The 21,658-nt window shown below is 45.1% G+C and overlaps 1 protein-coding gene across 5 annotated transcripts in view; it reads left to right on the forward strand.

Moving 5' to 3' along the window:
* LOC115459537 (leucine-rich repeat transmembrane protein FLRT2-like) overlaps positions 1 to 20,689 on the forward strand; it is a 147,999-nt gene extending 127,310 nt beyond the window's left edge. For 4 of the 5 annotated variants that reach the window (XM_030189354.1, XM_030189353.1, XM_030189352.1 and 1 more), the window contains one exon: positions 17,861 to 20,689. In XM_030189354.1, the coding sequence (XP_030045214.1) occupies positions 18,269 to 20,254 (1,986 nt within the window). In that variant the 5' untranslated portion in view covers positions 17,861 to 18,268 and the 3' untranslated portion in view covers positions 20,255 to 20,689. Of the gene's footprint in view, positions 1 to 15,518; positions 15,568 to 17,860 lie in introns of those variants that run through there. The other variant, XM_030189356.1, reaches the window with a different exon arrangement.
* The last annotated feature ends 969 nt before the right edge of the window (positions 20,690 to 21,658 follow it).

Below are 21,658 nucleotides of genomic sequence, written 5' to 3' on the forward strand. Positions count from 1 at the left end.
CGCCGCTTTGTAAAAGGACCCCTAAGGCAGGAATCAAGGGGCAAAGTATCGGCTGAAACAAACGAATAGGAATAAATGATTTGCATATCGTCTTCATAGCATTATTGGCCTACAAGTGACGGTTTGAATTAGTGTAATGAGGGGAGATATGAAAATGTTAAATACTAATGAGCTAAAATAGATCCGTGGGGAACCCCAAGGTCAATAGGAACTATGGGCCAGATTCTATATATGGTGCCTAAAAAAATCCACGTGGAAAACATTTCCGTCTAAGCATATTTTAAATGCAGCACCTAGATTTAGGTGCAGTATATAGAATACGATTTGTTGATATCCTAATGCCTAAATCTGTGCGCCTCCATTTACACCAGCGAAAACATGGTATGAATCCCGGCAGGTAGATTTAGGTGCAGAGGGCCATATTCTATAACAGTGTATGTAAATTTTGGAACGCCCACAAAATGCCCATTTCCCCGCCCATAACCATTTCTCTTTTTGTCTGCGTGCATTAAAATTTAGGCGCTCTGCATTACAGAATATGCTTTGCGATTTGTGTGCGTAGATTCTAATTATTATCAATTAGTGCTCATATTGCTTATTAAGCGCTGTTAACAACATGGGTTGGCTTGTTCAGCTAATTAAGTTACGCGCGCTGTTATAAAATCTGGTTGGACTTTGGCGCGGAATGCTAGGCACGCTATATAGAATCCGGGGGGGGGGGGGGGGGGGGGTATATCTGGAAAAGTGTCCTTGCTCCAAATTTGATAAATGCAGTTAGATAGATTGGAAAGAACCCAAGTCGGAGATGCGGAAGCGATTCTGATAGCGGCCAATCTATTTATGAGGAGATCATGCTTGGCCAGATCAAAGGCCGATGATAGGTCTAGAGAGACCACACCTACAGAAGATTTGTGATATGGCCACCGTCAGGGCAGCCTTGGACGTCACAAACATTTGCCATTAAGATACTGGAAAAATCCATGCCATCAAGGGAAAATGGAGTGAGTCATTTCACTGTTGCAATTAAGGACAGTATATAGCATGGTTTGTCTTGGCAGATTCATGCATAAATTTTTAAGTTCATTAATTCAAAACATATCAGTTTTAGCTGCTTGGTGGAGAAACATTTCTCTGATACTCTCTGCAGTTTCTAAACAAAATATGAACCGTACTAGATTTTTATAACTTCCCTCTTTTATTTCCTTGTTGTTTTATACTGATGTTTATTACATGCTTTCTAATGTACTATGTATTTGCATTATTACATAGTAACATAGTAGATGACAGCAGAAAAAGACCTGCACGGTCCATCCAGTCTGCCCAACAAGACAAACTCATATGTGCTACTTTTTGTGTATACCCTACTTTGATTTGTACCTGTCCTCTTCAGGGCACAGACCGTATAAGTCTGCCCAGCACTATCCCCGCCTTCCAACCACCAGCCCCGCCTCCCAACCACCGGCTCTGGCACAGACCGTATAAGTCTGCCCAGCACTATCCCCGCCTCCCACCACCGGCTCTGGCACAGACCGTATAAGTCTGCCCAGCACTATCCCCGCCTCCCACCACCAGCCCCGCCTCCCAACCACTGGCTCTGGCACAGACCGTATAAGTTTGCCCAGCACTATCCCCGCCTCCCAACCACCGGCTCTGGCACAGACCGTATAAGTTTGCCCAGCACTATCCCCGCCTCCCAACCACCGGCTCTGGCACAGACCGTATAAGTCTGCCCAGCACTATCCCCGCCTCCCACCGCCGGCTCTGGCACAGACCGTATAAGTCTGCCCAGCACTATCCCCGCCTCCCACCGCCGGCTCTGGCACAGACCGTATAAGTCTGCCCAGCACTATCCCCGCCTCCCACCACCGGCTCTGGCACAGACCGTATAAGTCTGCCCAGCACTATCCCTGCCTCCCACCGCTGGCTCTGGCACAGACCGTATAAGTCTGCCCAGCACTATCCCCGCCTTCCAACCACCAGCCCCGCCTCCCAACCACCGGCTCTGGCACAGACCGTATAAGTCTGCCCAGCACTATCCCCGCCTCCCACCACCGGCTCTGGCACAGACCGTATAAGTCTGCCCAGCACTATCCCCGCCTCCCACCACCAGCCCCGCCTCCCAACCACTGGCTCTGGCACAGACCGTATAAGTTTGCCCAGCACTATCCCCGCCTCCCAACCACCGGCTCTGGCACAGACCGTATAAGTCTGCCCAGCACTATCCCCGCCTCCCACCGCCGGCTCTGGCACAGACCGTATAAGTCTGCCCAGCACTATCCCCGCCTCCCACCGCCGGCTCTGGCACAGACCGTATAAGTCTGCCCAGCACTATCCCCGCCTCCCACCACCGGCTCTGGCACAGACCGTATAAGTCTGCCCAGCACTATCCCTGCCTCCCACCGCTGGCTCTGGCACAGACCGTATAAGTCTGCCCAACACTAGCCCCGCCTCCCAACCACCAGCCCCGCCTCCCACCACTGGCTCTGGCACAGACCGTATAAGTCTGCCCAGTATTTGCATTATTGAACCGGAGTCTTCCTCTACGGTATTGTGTAAGCCACATTGAGCCTGCAACTGAGTGGGATAATGTGGGATATAAATGTGTTAAATAAATAAACAGGAGCTTTTTATTTGCTTGCAAACGGTAGGAAAAGAGTAATGAAATTGACACACTCTGGACTGGATTTACCTTGTTGGTATGCCTAAGGATCGAGGAGAGAGGCACTCGGAGATGGGGCAATGAGTAAAGAAGATCCAGCTCCCAGGATGTACAGCAATAAACTCCTGTTTCATGGGGTATGCAAGCTTCCCTGCTGTGCCTCGGAGCCTGCTCGAATTGGCCCAGCCCTCGTTTAACTGGGCCCATCGAGACAAGCTCTCGGGCCTCCTATTCCTGTTATATCTTCAACCCAGCTGATTCAAACGTTATCAATCATTTCTTTCCTTCTTAAAACGATGACATATTCTGCAAGGTAATCCAACTGACTGCCTCAGGGTGTGGTCCATGGAGAGTGTGCGATTGTTAGTATACACACCCTGAGGCAGCCATTTGCGAAACATGCCGCGTGCAGGTGGAAGAGTTCTGTATACAGCAATGATCGATTTAAGAATATGCATGAAGTAAAATAGAGTTTTTAAACATTGAAGAGCAGTTGAGTATAAAAAGCGAGTGTGTATACTAATAAAACTGAAGTTTTTCATCACATTTACGGTGTCAGTTGGATTACCTTGCAGAATATGTCATCGTTTTAAGAAGGAAAGAAATGATTGATAACGTTTGATTCAGCTGGGTTGAAGATATAATTGATTTGTTACTCGTGCTGCTTTTTATTGACCATTGAAGTGGATTCATGATATTCCTGTGGGCATCCACACGGTTAGTGCTCGCTAATTTTTAGCATGCGCTAAAAACGCTAGTGCACCCTAGTAAACTTACTGCCAATTAAGTGTCAATTAATTTCAATAATTGTTAGCGCTTCATTAACTAATTTGTTTACCCACATATCTGGGATGTGTGCCCAAATTTGGGTGACCACTGTAGAATTCAAGAGTGAATATTCAAGTCTGCAAAATTTCTTCATGCCCCAAAATGTGAAAATAGCTGGGAAATTTGGCTTACATTTCTTCTCATCTTCTGTGTAAAAAAAAAAACCCAAAAGGATTCTCGGCCTGAGCTGAGGACTTTTTCTCTCTTCCAATGGGTATTTTTGCCTAGGCACAATATTTCGTGCATCTCTTAATTCTGCAGGGTTGCATCATAGATAGTCTTCAAAGTGTGAAATAAGAGGAATGGTCATCAATTGTAGAACAGGAAGGGAAGCTGACTTCTGGGGGTAAATAGATACTCCAGCCTGTAGGGACTGGCAATAGAGCTAAGCCTTGTGTTTCTACGCTGTTGAATTAGTAGGTTTGTATTCTATAATTAGTCAACATAGTTCCCCACCCATCTCGGAAAAAGCTACTGTTTCGCATGTCCTTTCCTGCTAAGGATGATCACATCACGCTGGAATTTGCACATTAAGTTATAGGAAGACTTTCAGAAGACCGAGAAACATATGAGAGTTCTCGAGAGCCGCCTGAGGACATGACCAAGAGGAAGATTATTTATACAATAATAGAGATTTGTCTATCTACAGCATCAAAACAGGATCTTGAGGTGCTCTTCAATTATAACACATCAGGATAATGACTTGGCAGCCCAAGCAGCAGCTGTCTGGAGTTAGATGAGCCTTAAAAGAGAATGAAAATAGGACCTTATAATTGTTACGTGTGCATTGCCTGAGTTGGGCCGATTCAAGTCAAGTGCTTTACAGTTGACAGATTGCAACATTTGAGTGTAACTGAGAACTTTTCAACATGTATCTTTATTAATATATGGACCAGATGATTACCCCATCATGACTTTATTTATTTATTTGTTGCATTTGTATCCCACATTTTCCTACCATTTTGCAGGCTCAATGTGGCTTACATTATGCTGTAATGGCGATCGCCATTTCCGGATAGAGAAATACAAGTGGTATTGCATTGAAGTTCCTGAATGATAGAGTGAGTTATAAAATAAGTTAATCAACTATAGAAAGTTCATTTCCGGCATGAGAAGTAAAGAGGTATTGCATAGCTTTCATTAGTAGCAATGAAGGTTATCAGTCTCTAGTGTAAAGAGTTCGGTTTTGTCTAGTTGATGTAAAGTCTAGTTGTCTAGTATTTAGGATGGATCTTTGTGGTATGCCTTCTTGAACAGGTTGGTTTTCAGTAGTTTTCGGAAGATTGTTAGGTCGTGCATTGTTTTTATGGCCTTTGGTAGTGCGTTCCATAGTTGTCTGTGCTTTGTGGGGTAAATTGTCAGTAGGATGTGTCACTGGCACTCACAGGGCAGGATTCACTTTAAGAGCATCTATAGGCAACTGAGGGTGTGTCCCTCTCCCCCAGTCACTCTTGGCCAAATCTTCCTGTCTTCCATTGTCCCCTTACCTTCACAGTGGGGCAGTACTGCTGAGCAGTGAGTTAGTACCTGCAATAGCATAAGAATAGCCATACTGGGTCAGACCAATGGTCCATTTAGCCCAGTATCCTTCTTCCAGCAGTGGCCCATCCAGGTCACTTTTCTTCTGAAGTAAATTTAGCTTGGAGGTCTGATAAGGCTGTAGTGCCCCGACCCACCCTCTCCTTCCACAGGTTGTCCTGTCATAATGGAAGGTCATGTGAAGGATGAGGCAGCACAGTGCCCATCTGTGCTGAAACTAGACCCTGCTCTCTAGTTATTTCAGGAGAAGTTGTGCGTGTGTGTAATGGTGGCAGATCACAGCACAGCAGTGTTCCGGGGCCTTTCAGAATTTGCTGCCTATTCCTACGTTTGGGCCCTGGGCACTCAATGCACTTAGGGCCCTGTTTACTAGGATTTTTTTTTTCTTACATTTGTACCCTGCGCTTTCCCACTCATGGCAAGCTCAATGCAGCTTACATGGGGCAATGGAGGGTTAAGTGACTTGCCCAGAGTCACAAGGAGCTGCCTGTGCCTGAAGTGGGAATCAAACTCAGTTCCTCAGGACCAAAGTCCACCACCGTAACCACTAGGCCACTCCTCCACTGTTGCTACTATTTGAGATTCTACATGGAATGTTGCTATTCCACTAGCAACATTCCATGTAGAAGTCGGCCCTTGCAGATCACCAATGTGGCCGCGCAGGCTTCTGCTTCTGTGAGTCTGACGTCCTGCACGTACGTGCTAGTGGAATAGCAACATTCCATGTAGAATCTTCAATAGTAGCAACATTCCATGTAGAACCTCCAATAGTAGCAACATTCCATGTAGAATCTCCAATAGTATCTATTTTATTTTTGTTACATTTGTACCCTGCGCTTTCCCACTCATGGCAGGCTCAATGCAGCTTACATGGGGCAATGGAGGGTTAAGTGACTTGCCCAGAGTCACAAGGAGCTGCCTGTGCCTGAAGTGGGAATCAAACTCAGTTCCTCAGTTCCCCAGGACCAAAGTCCACCACCCTAACCACTAGGCCACTCCTCCACTCTAGATGCACTTGTGTTCTTAGTGTGTGCTAAAATTTAGCACGCACCAATGCTAGCATTAGCGCATGCTGAAAATGCTAGCATGCCCACAGCACGGTTTAGTAAACGGGGACCTTAAATTTTAGCCCACAGAATCCAGCCGATATTCAGATATAAGAGAAAGGGAAATGGGACTTGATATATCACCTTTCTGAGTGGCCTAGTGGTTAGAGTGGTGGACTTTGGTCCTGTGGAACTGAGGAACTGATTACCTAAGCCACATTGAGCCTGCCATGAGTGGGAAAGCGCGGGTACAAATAATAATAATAAAAAAAAAAAACTACATTCAAAGCGGTTTACATATATTCAGGTACTTATTTTGTACCAGAGGCAATGGAGGGTTAAGTGACTTACTCAGAGTCACAGGGAGCTGCAGTGGGAATCAAACCCAGTTCCCCAGGATCAAAGTCCACTGCACTAACCACTAGGCTACTCCTTCACTGCACCCTTCATATTTGAACATCGGCTTGTTTTCCGTATGTATCTGCCATCTTAAAGAGATGTATTTGTTTTCACACAAATCATGTATAGTAGATGCTTATCTGTGCTCCAGGTGACTTATAAAGTAACAAAGAAACATTGGTCTGCACTGCATTACATATTGCACTGCATGTAATGCAGTGCCTCTGTGGCCACACCCCCTGCATTTACCTCACAGCCTTTGCACTTACTGCTTGGTCATTTGTGCATCACCCCGTGTTAAGTGCAAAAGTTACTGTTGTTTAGTAGAATGGACCCCCACAATGTTGAAAACTGGATAAAAATGATAGAACATAAAAGTATTGCCACACTGTGACAGACCAAAGGTCCATCAAGCCCAGCATCCTGTTGCCAACAGTGGCCAATCCAAGTCACAAGTACCTGGCAAGATCCCAAAAAAGCTCAATACATTTTATGTTGCTTATCCCAGAAATATGCAGTCCATTTTAATAATGGTCTATGGACTTTTCCTTTAGGAAGCTGTCCAGACCTTTTTTTAAAACCCCGCTAAGCTAACCACCTTTAACACATTCTCTGGCAACACATTCCAGAATTTAATTACACGTTCCCAAACACATCTTGTAGAGGAGAGGAGTGAAGCTAGCCAGTACTACAGCATGGAAAACAGAATAGAGTGTGTTCTTTTGGATCAATGAGGAAAAAAACATTGGATTTCAGGCAGACATCTCTGATTTAGAGCTCACACAGCTTTTCAAAAGGGAGGGTTAATATAAACACCACTTAAGAGCAACCTGAGAGAGTGCAAATGCCTGTGACAGGATTAGTATCATGGAGCCATCAGCTGCTTTTGTATAATGTGGCTTTGAATAAACACCATCTGAAGAGTCAGGTTTCAGAAGTAAACCTTGAGTTGGGAAGGGGGAAATTTAAAATTTAATTTAGATGGTTTTCTCATTTTGCATCATCCTTTTTTGATTATAATTTTTTTCTAGTTCAACTTGCAGTATTGTGTTATAGGAGATCCTAGAACAGAATGAAAATAACCTCAAGTGGAGGAGTGGCCTAGTGGTTAACTTACCGGTCTTGAAATCCAGAGGTGGCCGGTTCAAATCCCACCGCTGCTCCTTGGGCAAGTCACTTAACCCTCTGTTGCCTCAGGTACAAACTTTGACTGTGAGCCCTCCAGGGGCAGGGAAATACCCAGTGTACCTGAATGTAACTCACCTTGAGCTACTACTGAAAAAGGTGTGAGCAAAATCTAAATAAATAAATATATGGAATGTTGCTACTATTGAAGATTCTACATGGAATGTTGCCACTTTTTGAGATTCTGGAATATTGCTACTATTTGAGATTCTAGATACAATGTTGCTAGTGGAGGAGTGGCTTAGTGGTCAGAACACTGGTTTTGTAATCCAGAGGTGGCCGGTTCAAATCCCACTGCTGCTCCTTGTGATCTTGGGCAAGTCACTTAACCCTCCATTGCCTCAGGTACAAACTTAGATTGTGAGCCCTCCTGGGACAGAGAAATACCCAGTGTACCTGAGTGTAACTCGCCTCGAGCTACTACTGAAAACAGTGTGAGCAAAAATCGATGGGGGAGGGACGGCGGTGGGGGGGTCCAAAGTAGAGGGGGCCAGGGCTTAATCTGTGGGGGCCCATGTCCCCTTGGCCTCACCTAGCTATGCCCCTGGCTACTACACAGGTGAATAGGAGTTACAAGCAGCCTCACTTAAACACTTCAAGCCCCTCTCCCACCACCACCATTTAGAATGAACTTAGGATGACTGGCAAGTGTGTCAGACCTTAGATAGCCCCCTAATGTTACTTTCTGCCCTGTCCCCTGCTCAGTTGGGACACAGGACGTGCATGCGAGAAGGAAGCTTCCGGTACTGCTGTTCTGTGGTAGGGCAGAGTAAGTGGATGCATGTGTGTAAAGGTTGCCAACTGGATCTAGATTTGACCCAGGCCTGGTTTTCCCCATTGCATGCAGGGATTTCTAGTTTTGCTTTTGCTTAGGTAATGCAAAGAAGAAATCAGAATTACAAGGCCCTGTAATGCTATGGGATCAATCCTGTCAAGCAAACCTGGATCCAGTTAGCAAACCTAGTGTGTGTGCGTGCATATATGTGGTCAGTATTGTTTCTGTGTAAAATTGCAGGACCAGAATCTACTCATATCAGAGGCGTAGGATCTGGATTTAATTTAAAGTGGCCTAGTGGTGGACTTTGGTCGGGAACTGAGGAACTGAGTTTGATTCCCGCTTCAGGCACAGGCAGCTCCTTGTGATTCTGGGCAAGTCACTTAACCTCCATTGCCCCATGTAAGCCGCATTGAGCCTGCCATGAGTGGGAAAGCGCAGGGTACAAATGTAACAAAAATAAAATAGATACTATTGGAGATTCTACATGGAATGTTGCTACTGTTGGACATTCTACATGGAATGTTGCTACTGTTGGAGATTCCACATGGAATGTTGCTATTCCACTAGCAACATTCCATGTAGAAGGCTGCGCAGGCTTCTGTTTCTGTGAGTCTGACGTGCAGGACGTCAGACTCACAGAAGCAGAAGCCTGCGCGGCCATATTGGCGATCTGCAAGGGCCGACTTCTACATGGAATGTTGCTAGTGGAATAGCAACATTCCATGTAGAATCTCAAATAGTAGCAACAGTGGAGGAGGAGTGGCCTAGTGGTTAGGGTGGTGGACTTTGGTCCTGGAGAACTGAGGAACTGAGTTCAGCTCCCAGTTCGATTCCCACCTCAGGCACAGGCAGCTCCTTGTGACTCTGGGCAAGTCACTTAATCCTCCATTGCCCCATGTAAGCCGCATTGAGCCTGCCATGAGTGGGAAAGCGCAGGGTACAAATGTAACAAAAATAAAATAGATACTATTGGAGATTCTACATGGAATGTTGCTACTGTTGGAGATTCTACATGGAATGTTGCTACTGTTGGAGATTCTACATGGAATGTTGCTACTGTTGGAGATTCCACATGGAATGTTGCTATTCCACTAGCAACATTCCATGTAGAAGGCTGCGCAGGCTTCTGTTTCTGTGAGTCTGACGTGCAGGACGTCAGACTCACAGAAGCAGAAGCCTGCGCGGCCATATTGGCGATCTGCAAGGGCCGACTTCTACATGGAATGTGGCTAGTGGAATAGCAACATTCCATGTAGAATCTGAAATAGTAGCAACAGTGGAGGAGGAGTGGCCTAGTGGTTAGGGTGGTGGACTTTGGTCCTGGAGAACTGAGGAGCTGAGTTCAGCTCCCAGTTCGATTCCCACCTCAGGCACAGGCAGCTCCTTGTGACTCTGGGCAAGTCACTTAACCCTCCATTGCCCCATGTAAGCCGCATTGAGCCTGCCATGAGTGGGAAAGCGCAGGGTACAAATGTAACAAAAATAAAATAGATACTATTGGAGATTCTACATGGAATGTTGCTACTGTTGGAGATTCTACATGGAATGTTGCTACTGTTGGAGATTCCACATGGAATGTTGCTATTCCACTAGCAACATTCCATGTAGAAGGCTGCGCAGGCTTCTGTTTCTGTGAGTCTGACGTGCAGGACGTCAGACTCACAGAAGCAGAAGCCTGCGCGGCCATATTGGCGATCTGCAAGGGCCGACTTCTACATGGAATGTGGCTAGTGGAATAGCAACATTCCATGTAGAATCTCAAATAGTAGCAACAGTGGAGGAGGAGTGGCCTAGTGGTTAGGGTGGTGGACTTTGGTCCTGGAGAACTGAGGAGCTGAGTTCAGCTCCCAGTTCGATTCCCACCTCAGGCACAGGCAGCTCCTTGTGACTCTGGGCAAGTCACTTAACCCTCCATTGCCCCATGTAAGCCGCATTGAGCCTGCCATGAGTGGGAAAGCGCAGGGTACAAATGTAACAAAAATAAAATAGATACTATTGGAGATTCTACATGGAATGTTGCTACTGTTGGAGATTCTACATGGAATGTTGCTACTGTTGGAGATTCCACATGGAATGTTGCTATTCCACTAGCAACATTCCATGTAGAAGGCTGCGCAGGCTTCTGTTTCTGTGAGTCTGACGTGCAGGACGTCAGACTCACAGAAGCAGAAGCCTGCGCGGCCATATTGGCGATCTGCAAGGGCCGACTTCTACATGGAATGTGGCTAGTGGAATAGCAACATTCCATTTAGAATCTCAAATAGTAGCAACAGTGGAGGAGGAGTGGCCTAGTGGTTAGGGTGGTGGACTTTGGTCCTGGAGAACTGAGGAACTGAGTTCAGCTCCCAGTTCGACTCCCACTTCAGGCACAGGCAGCTCCTTGTGACTCTGGGCAAGTCACTTAACCCTCCATTGCCCCATGTAAGCCGCATTGAGCCTGCCATGAGTGGGAAAGCGCAGGGTACAAATGTAACAAAAATAAAATAGATACTATTGGAGATTCTACATGGAATGTTGCTACTGTTGGAGATTCTACATGGAATGTTGCTACTGTTGGAGATTCCACATGGAATGTTGCTATTCCACTAGCAACATTCCATGTAGAAGGCTGCGCAGGCTTCTGTTTCTGTGAGTCTGACGTGCAGGACGTCAGACTCACAGAAGCAGAAGCCTGCGCGGCCATATTGGCGATCTGCAAGGGCCGACTTCTACATGGAATGTGGCTAGTGGAATAGCAACATTCCATGTAGAATCTCAAATAGTAGCAACAGTGGAGGAGGAGTGGCCTAGTGGTTAGGGTGGTGGACTTTGGTCCTGGAGAACTGAGGAGCTGAGTTCAGCTCCCAGTTCGATTCCCACCTCAGGCACAGGCAGCTCCTTGTGACTCTGGGCAAGTCACTTAACCCTCCATTGCCCCATGTAAGCCGCATTGAGCCTGCCATGAGTGGGAAAGCGCAGGGTACAAATGTAACAAAAATAAAATAGATACTATTGGAGATTCTACATGGAATGTTGCTACTGTTGGAGATTCTACATGGAATGTTGCTACTGTTGGAGATTCCACATGGAATGTTGCTATTCCACTAGCAACATTCCATGTAGAAGGCTGCGCAGGCTTCTGTTTCTGTGAGTCTGACGTGCAGGACGTCAGACTCACAGAAGCAGAAGCCTGCGCGGCCATATTGGCGATCTGCAAGGGCCGACTTCTACATGGAATGTGGCTAGTGGAATAGCAACATTCCATTTAGAATCTCAAATAGTAGCAACAGTGGAGGAGGAGTGGCCTAGTGGTTAGGGTGGTGGACTTTGGTCCTGGAGAACTGAGGAACTGAGTTCAGCTCCCAGTTCGACTCCCACTTCAGGCACAGGCAGCTCCTTGTGACTCTGGGCAAGTCACTTAACCCTCCATTGCCCCGTGTAAGCCGCATTGAGCCTGCCATGAGTGGGAAAGCGTAGGGTACAAATGTAACAAAAATAAAATAGATACTATTGGAGATTCTACATGGAATGTTGCTACTGTTGGAGATTCTACATGGAATGTTGCTATTCCACTAGCAACATTCCATGTAGAAGGCTGCGCAGGCTTCTGTTTCTGTGAGTCTGACGTGCAGGACGTCAGACTCACAGAAGCAGAAGCCTGCGCGGCCATATTGGCGATCTGCAAGGGCCGACTTCTACATGGAATGTGGCTAGTGGAATAGCAACATTCCATGTAGAATCTCAAATAGTAGCAACAGTGGAGGAGGAGTGGCCTAGTGGTTAGGGTGGTGGACTTTGGTCCTGGAGAACTGAGGAACTGAGTTCCGCTCCCAGTTCGACTCCCACTTCAGGCACAGGCAGCTCCTTGTGACTCTGGGCAAGTCACTTAACCCTCCATTGCCCCATGTAAGCCGCATTGAGCCTGCCATGAGTGGGAAAGCGCAGGGTACAAATGTAACAAAAATAAATAAAATAAATTTTGCCAATGATCATTCATAAAGAACTGGACTGTGGGGTATTTAGAAAGGATGTAAAGACAAGGCTTTTAGCGTGAAGGAGTTGGACAGGGTTATAGTTTATTCTACAGGGTTTTTTTTTAGGGGGTACTTGGGAGTACTGAGTACCCGCACCTTTTCCATTGTCTGCTAAAATTGACCCATGGGCCCCAAGTTTTAATGAAAACGCTCAGGTTCTGCATAGCAATTCTGCTTTGTCATAGGTTCTGTGACTGGTTGCAGGGGGCCTGGCTATTGTGGGTTGGGTCCCTCAGTGATCACCCCACCCTCCCTCGAAGGGTGTCCTAGCATTTGAGTACCGACACCTTTTTTGCTAGAAAAAAACGCACTGAGTTTATATGAGGTTTATGGGAAAGGAATGGGGGGGGGGGGGGGGTATTGTTTTAAATTACTGTTTATAATTTGTATTTATGATGTTACTATGTAATTCTCTTTGTGATTTTTTTTGAAACTGAAAATACATCAAACTGCTGTCAGCTCAACGTCTTTGTCAAGCAATGCAATGATTCGAAGAAGAAATAAACAAGATGGATGCACGTATGCAAAGTTGAAGTGAGATAAATGGACGCATTGAGAATCCATGACTTGATAAATCAGACTGCAGAGTGCCAACACCTGCACCTGTGTGTTTAGTGCTGATAAATGGAACATGAGATTCAACGTTAGGAAGGAAACCTTCCAAAACAGGAACCAGGTTCTACTAACAAGGATAGACTGGGACTGACTCACATTATAAGTGTAATCCTTAGTGATTCTAATGCAGTTCTCGGGCCATCAAAGATACTGAAAGAAAATTTTTCAGTTGGGAATATATCAGTATAAAAGTGAGCAGGGGCTTGCTACTTTGTCCTACTTTTCCTGGACACTAGCCCATAGTTCAGGCAAACGGCTAATATTTATTTTATTTATTTATTTATTATTACATTTGTACCCCGCGCTTTCCCACTAAAAGCAGGTTCAATGCGGCTTACATAGTAATAGGGATTACAGAATATTGATAAAGACAATAAAGTTAAATATCGCGGAATAATAAAAGAGAATAGGTGGGAGAGGGACAGGGTGAAGGGAGTAGGAGAGGAGAGAGCAAGGGTAGGTTGGAAGGGGTGGAGGAGGCGGGAGGGGGATGGGTTACAGGATGAACAAGGGAGTCATGGTGGGAGTAGTAGTCAAGGGTGTTGTCTCCTGGATATGTGTTGGGTAGAATGGTTTATAGGATTAGTTTGGGTCACTTGGATAGGCTTGTTTGAATAGATGGGTTTTTAGTGATTTCCGGAAGGGTAGATAGTCATTGATTGATCTAATAGGTCTATGGAGGGCATTCCAGAGTTGGCTGCCTGAGAAGGAGAAATTGGATCCATAGTAAGTTTTTTATATCTGAGACTTTTGCAATTAGAGTAATGTAGGTTGAGGTAAGTACGTGAAGTTTCAGACCTGTTTATCATTTGAGGGCAGAATATTAGACCGATCAGGTAGGATGTAACTCCTGAGGAGCTCTTTGAAAGCAGATACACAGCAGCCTTCCATTAAAAGGTTTACTGTTACCAGACTGCTAAAATGGCATCATTGGTTCCTAAGATTAGTGCAGGAGGAGCGGCCTAGTGGTTATGGTGGTGGACTTTGGTCCTGGGGAACTGAGGAACTGAGTTCGATTCCCGCTTCAGGCACAGGCAGCTCCTTGTGACTCTGGGCAAGTCACTTAACCCTCCATTGCCCCATGTGCACAGGGTGCAAATGTAACAAAAATAAAATAGATACTATTGGAGATTCTACATGGAATGTTGCTACTATTGGAGATTCTACATGGAATGTTGCTATTCCACTAGCAACACTCCATGTAGAAGGCTGCGCAGGCTTCTGTTTCTGTGAGTCTGACGTCCTGCACATACGTGCAGGACGTCAGACTCACAGAAGCAGAAGCCTGTGCGACCACATTGGTGATCTGCAAGGGCCGAGTTCTGCTAGTGGAATAGCAACATTCCATGTAGAATCTCAAATAGTAGCAACAGTGGAGGAGTGGCCTAGTGGTTAGGGTGGTGGACTTTGGTCCTGAGGAACTGAGTTCGATTCCCGCTTCAGGCACAGGCAGCTCCTTGTGACTCTGGGCAAGTCACTTAACCCTCCATTGCCCCATGTAAGCCGCATTGAGCCTGCCATGAGTGGGAAAGCGCAGGATACAAATGTAACAAAAATAAAATAGATACTATTGGAGATTCTACATGGAATGTTGCTACTATTGGAGATTCTACATGGAATGTTGCTATTCCACTAGCAACACTCCATGTAGAAGCCTGCGCGACCACATTGGTGATCTGCAAGGGCCGAGTTCTGCTAGTGGAATAGCAACATTCCATGTAGAATCTCCAATAGTAGCAACAGTGGAGGAGTGGCCTAGTGGTTAGGGTGGTGGACTTTGGTCCTGGGGAACTGAGGAACTGAGTTCGATTCCTGGCACAGGCAGTTCCTTGTGACTCTGGGCAAGTCACTTAACCTCCATTGCCCCATGTAAGCCGCATTGAGCCTGCCATGAGTGGGAAAGCGCGGGGTACAAATGTAACGAAAAAAAAATATTCTGAAATATACTCTCTATGCCCTTTTCAAGGGCAGTCTTTGATGCAGAAGGGCTGCTCCAGCGACAGGGAAATACCCAGTGTACCTGAATGTAACTCACCGTGAGCTACTACTGAAAAGGTGTGAGCAAAATCTAAATAAATAATAATCAATCAATCTCTATGGTCTCTTTCACGCTAACATTCCAGAGCTCATTATTCCCTAGTTCTGAATTAGGAAAACTAGGTCTAATGCCCAGGCAACACATTTCTGGCTTCCAAAGCAAACAAAAGCTTTTGAGGAGGTAAATGAGGAAGGGCGAGGGCTGGAGGGTTGCTATTTGGTGTTGTTCCTTTTAGAACTTTACCTCACTGCAATCATGGCGATGTTTTTTTCTGATTTCCCCGAAAGCACAGGCCTAAAATGCCATTCATAGAAAGGGGTAAAATTGAGACTGGATCAACCTCTCCCAAAGAAATGGAGCCAGTTGGCAACCAAGTGATGATTGGCGTTATTACCAGTTAATGCGACGTGGCCTTCCTAAAGTTACTCCAAATTCTAGGAAGAGGACATGGAAACCTATGTTCTGAGGTCTGGCTGCATAACCATTTAGTCTTTTTACATAATAATTAGTGGTGCTCTGCATTCACAGTCAAAAGTGAATTCTCATGAGTTCTGTACTAGAAAAAAATCTTTTCCAATGCTCCAGCTTGAACGTTGTGTCTCTTAATTACATGCTGGAGTTAGCTCTTTCAAGCTTTTTCCTTCTAATGCCCTCTAGTGGTCACAATTGTTTTGCAGACTTCCAGGCAGGACACATGATGCTGCAAATCCATATTAAACTGGTAGAAATATTTTAACATTTTTCGTATTCAATAGAGGCAAAATCAGAAAACTGAAAATAATGATTACAAGACGATAGTTGAGTAGTTCAATGTACTTTGCTAGCCTTGTGGAGCTGGTTTCCTTGTAGAAGGTACAGCTGTGATTTTAATCATCTCCAGCCTTTGATGCATCATCACCGTTCTTGAATCTGACAGCTTTAGATCCTACAGATTGGATAAATCTACTCAAACTCTGAGACGGATCCAAGGAAACTTCATTTTTAGAAGGGTCAGTCTGGTTTCTGGAAACTAGATACTGACTGAAGTCTTTGAACCAGCCAGAAAATTCGTGATTCATTGAACAAGTTCATGAATTTTTATTGTAAAGCTTTGAAAAACCTTAGTCGTCAACTATCCAGTTGGAGAATAATGATTAAATACTTTACTCCTTGATTCTCCAAGGTCAGGCTTTTGCTTAAATAATGTCATTTGCACCTTTGCTTTAACTCGGCTCAATTTGTATTCTTACAATGTTATGAATGAAACTTTATGCCTAGTTTTAGTTCCCTTGTTCATGTGGGGTTGCTGAAGAACTCTCATCCTGATCTTTTTTTTTTCTGCTTTTGTTATTGTTTTGTGTGTGTGCATGGACAATGACTGAATATGGGACACCATATTCAGCCACTATCCATAGAATATTATGCATGTGTCAGTCACCTATATGACAACTATTTTTCAGCCTACAGTAGTTGCTACATATCTAAGTATTGGGCATAAAGATAAGCAAAAACTTCACCCTCGTATCTTTATGTGACACCCAACACCCAGATTATTGGCCCTTAGATTATTGTTTTTCATTGTCTAAAATGTGATAGTCCTCTTGGAAACAGACTTTTTCATAAAATGGCGGTCTTTGCCATTAAAGGGTGTAGTTATCAATGTGGGCTACAGTTGACATGTTTCTTTTGAAACTGTTGACTGTCACATTTAAAACGCATAGGATTCCCTGGGCCTGGGCCTCCAAGGGGGGCCCGGCGCCGGGGTAAGGCCACCGGCGCTGCAGTTCCCGGTCTCACCTGCCTGCCTCCTCAGCTGCGGGCCCCCTGCATTCAAAGCGGCAGTCGCAGATCGCCTCTCTTCTGGCCTTTCCTCCCTGTGTCCCGCCCTCGAGGAAACCGGAAGTTACATCAGATGAGGGCGGGACACAGGGAGGGAAGACCAGAAGAGACGCGATCTGCGACTGCCGCTTTGAATGAAGGGGACCCGGAGCCGTGGAGGCAGGCAGGTGAGACCGCGAACTGCAGCGGCAGGGGGAGCGGCGGGGGGCGGAGGCGGGGCAGCGGGGTGGCAGAGGAGGGGCAGCCTTGCCCCGGGCCCGGCCTAGTCTCTCGGCGGCCCTGAGCGGGGCTTTAGCACAGAATCTCTTTGTCTGGCGGGGCTTGGGCATCCCTGCCATCAAAGGTATGATGAAGAGGGGAGGGAAGAAGACCTGAGAGGAACTGTGTAGTCCCTACAGCACCTCTGAGCCTCCCCCAAAATAAAAATAGAATTTTGGCTATGCCCCTGCAAAGGACATGCCAAAATCTTCTTGTGAAATGCATTTGAAACACGGAGATCTTGGAAGACTCTTGTTTTTGCAGGGTTGTGAGAGTTTTGCTGAACCACATAAGCATTATGGTGATTTCTTGCTGTGTGAGCTCATTGAGATCACACTTCTGTGACTGCCTAGTGAGAACCGATGCCGTCTCGAAAAATCATCACCATTTGATAATTCATGTGTTGGGTCCAGTAAGAGCTAATAAGGTCTGCAAAGAATCCAGGAGAAATCTTTAATGACAAATGTTGAAAATGAGAACTGGTGCCGTTGAATAAATGATGGTTGATTGCTCTAGTCTTATCATTAAAATGCAGCATAAAAAATGTTATTGTGTTACACTAAGAGTATAAATAGTTTGAAATACAGGATTTAAAGCATGCTATCAGCAGAATTTAAATGCTTGTAGTTTAAGAATAATAGCAGCATATTAAATGCATTCTCTTTTTTTTTTCTTTCGAAATAGGCATATCAAGTCGAGCACAAAACGGATGAGAGCCTTACAAAGTGACAGAAGGGTACACAAGGAAGTATTGCTCCCTTTGTCCAGTTCCAGTTGACTCTTAGTAACTTGAAATTGCTTCTTGCTGGCTGAGAAGGCTAACCTATTAATCAGAATTTCACTCCTCATGGATGAAAGCAGCAAAGCGTGCAATCCTGGATAATGAGACTACAGTTTTTCTATCAAGGGCACAAGATAGGCCATTATAAAAGGATTATTTTACCTTAAGCCTAAAGGAGTTTACTTCTCGCCACCAAGTTGGTCATAAATATAACAAAACTAGATTTCAGCCATTGAGTTTTTGCTGTCCGCTTTTTGTTTCTGCATTTACCCATAGTACTTTCATTTTATTTTATTTTTTGACAGTTGGAAATGGGCCTTTGGATTAGAATGTGGTCCCAGAACTGGGATTCTCTGCTGAAATCATGGGTTCTCTTCTGCTTGGGATTCTATCTGCAGATCTCCAAAACAATGGCATGTCCCACTGTATGCCGATGCGACCGGAACTTTGTTTATTGTAATGAGCGAAGCTTGACCTCCGTGCCTCTTGGGATACCGGAGGGCGTAACCGTGCTCTACCTCCACAACAACCAAATTAATAATGCTGGATTTCCCACAGAGCTGCACAACGTCCAGTCAGTTCATACAGTCTACTTGTATGGCAATCAGCTGGACGAGTTCCCCATGAACCTTCCCAAGAACGTCAAGGTGCTTCATCTCCAGGAAAATAACATTCAGACGATTTCAAGAGCAGCCCTGGCACAGCTTTTGAAACTAGAGGAACTCCATCTCGATGATAACTCCATTTCAACTGTTGGGGTTGAAGATGGGGCATTTCGGGAAGCTGTTAGCCTCAAACTGTTGTTCTTATCCAAAAACCACTTAAGCAGTGTTCCAGTTGGACTTCCAGCAGACTTACAAGAGCTGCGATTGGATGAGAACCGTATCGCCACAATATCCATTCAAGCTTTCCAGAATCTCACAAGTTTAGAACGTTTAATTTTGGATGGCAATCTTCTTACCAATAAAGGCATATCTGATGGCACATTCAGTTATCTACCCAAGCTTAAGGAGTTCTCAATGGTTCGGAATTCTCTAAGCACCCCTCCTACTGATCTACAAGGTACGTACTTACTTAAGCTCAACCTGCAAGACAACCAGATCACCCACATACCTGTGACGGCCTTTTCAAACCTCCACAAATTGGAGCGACTGGATATTTCTAATAATCAGCTTCGAATGCTGACACCAGGGGTATTTGACAGCCTCACCAGCCTGAAGCAACTTACTGCACGGAATAACCCTTGGTATTGTGACTGCAGCATTAAGTGGGTCACCGAATGGCTGAAATCTCTTCCTGCAGCCATCAATGTTCGAGCTTTTATGTGCCAAGGACCAGACCAGGTTAGAGGAATGGCTGTCAGGGAGCTCAATGTGAATATGCTGTCATGCCCCACTACCACTCCTGGTTTGCCACCTGTCACTCTAGCCCCTGCTACATCTGTTTATACTACGTATGTTCCTAAGGTATTAGTTCCTGTACCTAGTATCAAATATACATCCACAATACCCACTGCATCCATACCTCCCACTGTGCCTGACAAGGAGGTCAATCAGAAGGTGACACCTCCCGCTGGTGAACAAATCCAACTGTTTATCCATTTTGTGAACGACACATATATCCAGGTCAGCTGGCTGCCTCTTTCTTCTGTGATGGCCTACAAGCTCACTTGGGTTAAAATGGGCCACAGCCTGGTAGAGGGAATTATTAAAGAGAGAATAGTGAGAGGTGAAATTGAACATTTAGTGAATCTAGAACCCAAGTCCACCTATCAGATTTGTTTGGCCCCATGGGAGACTTCTAGTAACTACCAAGCCGGAGGAGATATTGTTTGCTCAGAGGCCACAACCAAAGCCTCCCTTACAAATAACGGCAGCAACACAGCTTCCAGCCATGAGCAAACGACTACTCAAAGCTTGGGTTCCCCCTTTTTACTAGCAGGGCTAATCGGGGGAGCGGTGATCATTGTACTAGTTGTCCTGCTCAGCATCTTCTGTTGGCACATGCACAAAAAGGGCCGCTACACCTCCCAGAAGTGGAAATACAATCGTGGTCGCCGGAAAGACGACTACTGTGAGGCGGGCACTAAGAAGGACAACTCCATTCTGGAGATGACGGAGACCAGCTTTCAGATTGTCTCCTTAAATAATGACCAGCTCCTTAAAGGAGATTTCAGACTGCAGCCCATTTATACCCCAAATGGTGGGGGTATTAATTACACAGACTGTCACATCCCCAACAGCCTGAGATATTGCAAAAGCAGCAGTGTCTCGGATTTGGAACACTGTCATACATGATAGTAACGGGGGGGAAGCAGGCCAAGCAAATAAAAAGGAACTCAACTTTCAAGAGGAAACTTACATTTGATAAATGTGGCTCAGATGCATTTGCGCATCTGAAATACTCTGTAATTTATACGACGTACTATATAATGGAATTTTAAAAAAAAAGTGCTATCTTTTCTATTCCCAGTTAATTGCAAATGGTTTTGTAACTCTTTGCTTTTTAAATCTTTAAAAAAAAAATTGCTGAAGTACTGTACAGGGTTGTACGATAAGAACCCAATGCCATGGTTAAGGAAGAGACACAAGGCATCTTTCTTACCGTATATTAACCACTTTGCTGTTGAAGTCAACAGTGCTGACTGCTAAAAAGTTGGATTCTTTCCTCTGGTGATCCTTGAGCTGCCCAGGAGGAGTTTCAGATACCCTTGTAGACTCCCATTACTGTAGAAAAAAACAAATCTCTAATGTTATCAACAGTCATCTACCAATTGCCGTCAAAGTCCCAAGGGAGTATCCAACTTATTAGCAGTAAGTTCTATAAATGGTTACGCCTTTTATTCTCACAGAGGGTAAAGCTATTTAAGAACCCCAGTAATACAACTGGTTGCACTGGTTGAAAATAGAAGGTCTGCCTTACGTTATGAAATATTTTCGCTTTTTTTTCTTTTGAGTTGCAAATGGATGGTTCTGGTTTGCTACTTTAGAAATATGATGGGCATCTCTCAGAGATCATGTTCTGCTTTGGTTCTGCTCTCCCGCATTATGATTTATGCCAGCTATTTTTTTTATCAGGTGTAATTGTGGGATTCAAATGTTGTTGTTTTTTTCTTTACTTTTAGTCCTTCATTTGTCACTAGTATTAAGGGAACCATTGTGCTTTTTATGGCCCAACATATGAAACATTTTCCCAGAGACGCAAAGGAGTCTATTTATGGGAGATTTTCTTCCAGTTTGGCTACGGAAGTAAAACTGAACGTAAAGCCCAAATATGGGAGAAATCCTTTCCTACATAAGCCACTGATATTAGATCGCTGACTCTTAACTGCAATATGAAGCCAATGTGTGCTTACTTCTCCATCTTGTGTCCTTGTCTACATAGGGAAGATAAATATGTACTGGTATCTGTGGTGAAATAATTGGATGATGCCCACCTTCGGGAGGTCAAATTTCTTCAAGAATTTCTAGAATGTGCTGAACTAGCTTTGTTCATTGTTTCTTATGTGTGTGCTTTAGAAGGTATACATATTTCAGAGGCCTAGCTAGGTGGGTCGCCAGGGGAGCGGCCGTTCCCCCAAGCAGACTTCTAACGGCACCGGCGCCTATTTTTCACGCAATCTGTCGTGTTTAAAATACGCGCCAGCGCCATCATCACTCCGCTCCCCTCGTGCCATCAACCTGGCCACACTTCTGATATAT

This window comes from Microcaecilia unicolor, unplaced genomic scaffold, assembly GCF_901765095.1.
Source record: "Microcaecilia unicolor unplaced genomic scaffold, aMicUni1.1, whole genome shotgun sequence".
NCBI lineage: Eukaryota > Metazoa > Chordata > Amphibia > Gymnophiona > Siphonopidae > Microcaecilia > Microcaecilia unicolor.